General features: G+C 33.7%; 1 protein-coding gene across 1 annotated transcript; it reads left to right on the forward strand.

Moving 5' to 3' along the window:
* Positions 1-983: 983 nt before the first annotated feature.
* On the forward strand, positions 984-6,205 carry LOC117108079 (costars family protein ABRACL-like). The gene is made up of 3 exons (XM_033249951.1): positions 984-1,138; positions 3,021-3,112; positions 4,948-6,205. The coding sequence occupies exons 2-3, from the start codon at positions 3,052-3,054 to the stop codon at positions 5,136-5,138; spliced, it is 252 nt and encodes an 83-aa protein (XP_033105842.1). The 5' UTR covers positions 984-1,138; positions 3,021-3,051; the 3' UTR covers positions 5,139-6,205.
* The last annotated feature ends 618 nt before the right edge of the window (positions 6,206-6,823 follow it).

Raw genomic sequence — 6,823 nt, forward strand, 5'->3', positions numbered from 1 at the left:
ACTCTCTCATACATTAAACTGCAAAGATGACAGTCGGACCTACTCATTACTATCATAATATTTAACAATAGTTTTACTTTCACTAGTAAACTTGTACTGCACATATATGTTTTCTATTAGTTTATTTATGCCATATGTTAAGTATTCTTTGTTTTTATTCATTGTAAAACAAGCAGTGAAATAAATGCTACTGTACTTTATGCATTTTGTTTGGTTTTAGCAAAGGCCCTACATTTAATCAGGTCATTACTATTAAAGTCAGGCTCCGGAGGAAAAAAATTTTTTGATATGTTGTAAAACTGATTTTTCTAAGACAGAAAAAAGATGTTTGACGAAAAACTGGGGAACGGTGAATGAGATACAGATTTTTGAATATTTAAAAACTGGGGGAATAAGGTGTAAAAATGGGCAGTTACGCCCCTTTTTCCCCCTGCTGCGTGTATGTAGCCTACTAATCCCGATTTAAAAAAAAAAAAAAAAAAACCCCTGCTATTTGACACTTATTTAACAAACGGAATAATAACGTCAATAATCATGATTGATTTTTAGTCGATTATATACGCTGGTTATGCCGAATACCAAATTTAAAAGAGCATCGCACAACTAGCCCCTCCCTCATGTAAAAATAGCATCTCCTTACCTTCAATAGAAACAACATGTTCCCGTAACTGTTCTTGGAGCAGCGGGTCTTCGATCTGTTCCAAAATATCGTAGATGGCATAGATGTGTGGATGCACGCTTTCAAATCTCTGAATCTCGTCGCGAATAGCACAAGCATTTCGTAAATCCCAATTATGAGTATTCATGGTTGATAAAATGTTCCATTAGCTATTCTCTCAAACGCATATTTTCCAACAGACAACGAAATAGTTGACTCAGTACATTCAAATACCAACACAAGAACGTCTTACTTATCTTTAGGCCTAAACACAACACAACAAACGCTCGGCTCGGTGGTGTCTCTGAATGGTTCAGTTGCGCATGCTCAGTCTAATTTTGCCCTTTCATACTTGACACCAATCGCAAACCCGGAAGTTCGTGTAATAAGTTTCTCAGCACTGCACCGGCGGCCAAATCTAAAATTCATTTTGCTAATGAACAATTTGTGAGCTGTCTTTTTTAGTGCCCATCTATAGAGGTAAGTTAATTAATCGGTCTAAACTTAGTCGTAGATCATTAAAAAATGGCCTGCCTCTAATAATGGTATCTGTACAATTATTTTTTATAATACAGTACCGTACTGTCCCACTACTACTTTACTACTAGTAGTACTAGTACTCTAGGCTACCCGCTACCTGCTGCTACTTAGTACTACTAAGTAATGTAGGTGGGTAGACTCATATGACTTTGTCTTCCTCCATGGTCTGTGCAAGTTGGTTGCCATTGGTGCTGCAAGAGATTGTCCTACGCCAAAGGTCTTTTTTTTTAAACATAATCTGGTACAGTGTCAGTGACATTGAACCCTTATTTAGTTGATTTAGTGGCATACTATGTGACCAGGCCACTAGCTTTTAATGTGGTGTTATCAGGTGATTTTTAACTACTTGAGCGTTTTTTTCTGTTTTTTTATATTTGGTGTGACTGAGCGAACCAGCTTTTCCTTTTCTTCTTTTTTTTGGGGGGTGGGTGGTGGTGTTGAGGAAGGGCTCCGGTGGATGCCATCAAGGGCGTCGATCCGTGGTTAAAAGTGAGGGGGACGAAATGAAAAATAAAGCTTTGGGCCATAGGCCCAAGCCTTGGTTTTGGACCAGGGGGCGAAGCACCCGAAAGCTCTTGCGTCTATAGCGTTTTAATTGATTTTAAGCAATGCAATTAACATTTATTTCCATATGGAATTTTCAAATATCCAGTGGCGGATCCAGTAATTTAAATAGAGCTGGGTCTGGAGAGGGACCTTTACAGACGAAGAGTGTAGATCACCTCAGCCCCACCATGGTTGGGGCTGAAGTAAGAAAATTTATGATTATGGCACCTCTAGTTGGTCAGAAATGGCACTCTCAGACTTAATTTGAATATAATTTTCATTTTTCTCCACTTTTAAAATTCGAAAAAAAACTTAGGGATGGTGAGCCGGCTGGGCCGACTGAAATACTCTTCATAAAAGTTATTAAAATTATCCTTTTAGTCATAATTATGCCCGCTTATATATTTTGTGCAAAAACATTCATAAAAATAATGATTTATTATTAATAATATTAATTTATGATTATAACACCTCTAGATTGCCGGAAATGGCACTCTCAGACCTAAATTCTAATTCTAATTTTCCTTTTTTTCCACTGATTATTATGAAGTCATTGCGAGATTGCGTCAACGTAACACTGGAGTAAAATTTTGGTATCACTAAATCAAAATAGATGGACATGTCCGTGTCAAAGGCTGTAAAATTATTATGGCTATATAAAATTCAATTAGTTAACTATATTTTTTTTTTAATAAGGGAAAAACAGTAATCATATGTATGTAAATAATATTAAACACATATGTACGGGTATACAAAAGGAATAAATTGTTTAAAATTGTGCACTTTTGAGTTTGTGAAAATATTGTCCTAATAAGCATACACGCTTCCAATTTTAACAACGTTTAGTACATTGTTTTCACAATAAATTTAGCGTCTGATAACTGCTGCACCCATAAAATCGATCTAGTGGTTTCTGAGATGGTTACGAAATGTATACACAATTGCGTTTTTACTCGGCTTTGGTCCGCAAAATATGTACCGCACTTGGAAAACTGAACAGACAAAATTCATGAGTCATGTGTGATTTTTATTCTGTACATTCGCTTTTAAAAGTGGGGTTTTAATTATAGAAGATTGGTGAAAAGTGGGGGACGTGTCCCTCTGTCCCGCACCGATCGACGCCATGGACGCCATAGATAAGGCACTGATTGTGTTTGTGTTTGTAAAGGCTGTAACATCAGCTGGGTACTCACTGCTGCTGATAGTCATGGGCTGAAATGATTCCATAGAGAATTTTTTTGTACGATATTAAATGCAAACAAATTCATTTTCATAGAAATCACAACGCAAGCTTCTTTTAAGTGACCATGAATGTGGAACATGAAATTGAACTCTTGAAGACAGAAATGCAAAGACTGGGCAGTCCAAGTAAGTGACAGCAAAAAAGAAAGGAGAGCATTTTAGTACTAATGTTTATATTATTTTATTTTATTTATTCTTTCTTTATACTGAATATACACTTTCAATACATAGTACTGGTTTCCAAAGTGGTTCAGTTCTTAACTACAAAATTTTAAAACCATATATGTACACATGGTAACCAAAAAAGATGGATAACTTACAGTAACTACAAATTAAAATAGATTTAAAAGGAAGATTGAAAGAAACTTGTACACTTTTTTTTGTATAAGAACCAGTAATTTTGCCCAGATTCAGTGTTTTTTTTTTCTTTTTTTTATGCTGATTAGGCTCAAATGCTCTTATTTTGTTCTTATTTTACACACTTTTTAAACATAAAATTTATTGTACAGCAGTATATTACTGTACTGTTTATGGAGGGTATTACATAATCACACCTGCACAAGGTACAGATAAGAATGGTTGGTTTTTCTGTTTTATTTTTTTAAAATAAAAACCTTATGAACTTCTGATTAGGAGTTCAAAACTGATGATTGTAACCTTGCTTGTGTCCTTGGGCAAGGTACTTTACTTATGTTTGCCTCTCTCCACCCAGGAGTATATGGGTACCTTGTAGGATGGTGTGGCATTGAATGTATGTGGTTGTGTGTGTGTAAAGCAGCATGACTAGGGATACTCCTCAGGGAGCAAAGAAAGTTGCAAAAAAATGTGCTGGTTTGCTAACTAAGTATCCAGTGACCAGGTAAATACTGATGCCAGCACCTTGGTTTATCTCCGGAATGTGAAAGATGCCATATAAAGTTGGATTCTAAAAAAGAAATGTTTAAATTGACATTTTACCTCGGTCTCAATTTTTGTTCTTATGATGTTTTTAATTTTTAAGCAATTTCAGCCTCAATGTTCTTATAAAATGTGTTTTAATTAAAAAATTAAAAAAAAAAAAAGTGTATTGCAAAAAATGTTTGATTTTTTCCAGTATCTGTATGTGTATGCAATGTTTGAATTGTTTAATAATAGTTACTGCCGAAATATTATTATGATGTGAACTTATGAGAAGATCTTCTAAATTGATCAGTGGTCGTATGTCAACCTTTTTTTGATCATTGAAAGTGTGTTGGGTTTATTACATTGTAATTGGTGTCATGCTAATTGTGTCTGTAACATCTGCAGTGACGAAATTTACACTTAGTTGCACTTATACAGCATCGGTTTCATTCATTTGCTAAATGTTACCAGCCGTGAAAAAGGAGATTAGCAGTTTGATAAACATGAGGCACTCATTGATTACAATACAGTGCAATATGTTGAGGTCATGCTAATTGACTCTGATTAAAATATTATATGTGCAATAATTTTCAAACTAGAAAATCAGTGGTGGATCCCCGAATCAAAAATAGAGGGGGCCCAGGGAGGGGGAGGGATATTCACAAATAGAGGGTCCAGACCACCTCAGCCCGCCATGGTTGGGGCTAAAGTAAAAAATATTACGATTATGGCACTTCTAGATGCCCAGAAATAGCACTCCTAGAATTAAATTTGAATATAATTTCCTTTTTTTCTCCACAAATAAGTAAACAACACTTCTTCACAATTTAACCCAAAGTATATTGACTTTTGTTTATTAAATTATTTAATGAAAACTGCACATTTAAAATGGTGGCACTCAAACTGTGATGTAGTTGTTAATTGTTGACAGCATAATACTTAACACAATGGTAATTTAATAACATATAACAACTGTTTACTTTCAGTGAAACCAAGTAGATGTAATAGATATAATTTTCATAAGATATTTTGTATTTGCATTTGTATTAATTATTATATTTCTTTTATATCTTCATTAGATGCTGATGGTAAAATCTCTGTCAAGTTTGGCGTCCTCTTTAGTGATGATCGTTGTGCGAATATATTTGAAGCCTTAGTTGGAACATTGAGAGCTGCTAAGAGGAAGAAGATTGTGAAGTATGATGGAGAGCTGCTTCTACAAGGCGTTCACGATAATGTTGATATAGTTCTACTAGTTGCAGCTGAATAACAACATTTAATGTACTGCAGTATATATGCATCAGTATAGGGCTTAAAGAACTTCCCTTCTTTCAATAATGATAATTAATGACCACCCTAAAAAAGATCACCTTTAATTAATGATGACTTTTCTGGGAACCTGGATAGATGCTTACTTTTTTTTTCTTTTATTATAAATATTTTTCTAATTAAAGACCAAACAGTGAAAACCTTCTTTGATTAGAGGGATATCTGTTTTAACATATGACACAGAGTTGGGTTTCAGAATCTCCACCACCATAAGGGGTTCAAATCCTAGGGTGTTCATTCACCAGACAGCAAGCCATTTTATCTCCTACCATCTGGTGAAGCATTCCATCATGTTAAACTAAAATTGCAACAGCTGATGCTTTTTTTTATCTTGTGTATATTGTTTCAATAATAGTAATTGTTTTAATTATAATAATATTTTTTTTATAATATATCATTGTTAAACTTTATTTTTTTATTACTAATAAAGAACAAACCCTATAAACATATGTTTTTATTTATTTTTATAATACTGTGTATTGTTCTACACTCTGCACAATACTTTTAATACTTTTTCATATAATACTATGCTATATATTATGGTTCCAATATAATATGATTCATAATATATAGTGAAAACATGTAGAATAATGCATTATTGTTTGACCATAATGAGGTTTTTAAAGAAAAGAATATTAACCAAAGAGAAGAGGTAAAAACAACTCGTCTGGGAGAAGCATAGACTCTAAAATCAATGAAATAAGCCTTGAAACTCATACTTGTTAAAATTTCCATGGGACCACTTCTCAGAAATTTTGAGTAACGCCCAACTACACATACATTCCCCCTCCCCTCCGGTTACAGACATTGACCCCCGTCAGGGTAATCTTGGTGCCGCCCTTGCTGAGAAAGGAATTCTGTTCGCAGTATAATGTCCAATTTGTAGGCAGTAAGATAGTACACACATTCCAACAAACCTAAGCTAAAAATTAGTTATAATACTAAATTATTTTATGTATTAAAAGAAATAAATAATACAAATTCTTTTGACAAAGCAAAAATTTGAAATATATGTTGTTTTGGTTTTTATGTTATCAGTTGTTATACAGGAAGATATAAGCACAAAATTTGAAATATATGTTGTTTTGGTTTTTATGTTATCAGTTGTTATACAGGAAAATATAAGCACATCAATATTTGGTTAAAAGAAGTATAAATAAAGAGAATCGTATATTAAAACAGTGACGAATCTAGCAGTCTTAAAATGGGGAGGATCATGTGGGCCGTCGATGAGTGAGGGGATCACAAAATAATGTAATTTTAGGTGACTAACTATTTCAGTGTGATTTATCTAAATACGCCACTTTTAAAACAGGCCTGTTGTAATAATACGAAGTCAGCACAAGTTTATATTACAATATTATGTTTCGTGTTTTTTAGTGAACCATACATAGTAGGCCTATATATAAAACGTAATTTTTAACTGAACGAAACCATGACGTTTAGATTGGTTCTGATCTCGCCAAGAGATTTATTGACAGGCTTTTAATGAACGAGAATATACAGCAGCTAGCAATTCTTACACATCTGCACTTGAACACTTGAAGACAACTCTTGTTTACTAATCTTTGATGAGACTTGCATCCTTTCAATCGGTTGTTTAGAAGAAAATAATATAATTTTAAA

Source organism: Anneissia japonica, unplaced genomic scaffold, assembly GCF_011630105.1.
Source record: "Anneissia japonica isolate Jap-2015-1 unplaced genomic scaffold, ASM1163010v1 scaffold287960_len3192837_cov198, whole genome shotgun sequence".
In the NCBI taxonomy this organism is placed as follows: domain Eukaryota; kingdom Metazoa; phylum Echinodermata; class Crinoidea; order Comatulida; family Comatulidae; genus Anneissia; species Anneissia japonica.

What these genes read in the sequence shown, in the direction of transcription:
- LOC117108079 (XM_033249951.1), top strand. Translation starts at nt 3,052, where the DNA reads ATGAATGTGGAACATGAAATTGAACTCTTGAAGACAGAAATGCAAAGA. An exon ending in GCAAAGACTGGGCAGTCCAA is followed by an intron (nt 3,113 to 4,947) that starts GTAAGTGACAGC and finishes TATCTTCATTAG; the next exon opens with ATGCTGATGGTAAAATCTCT.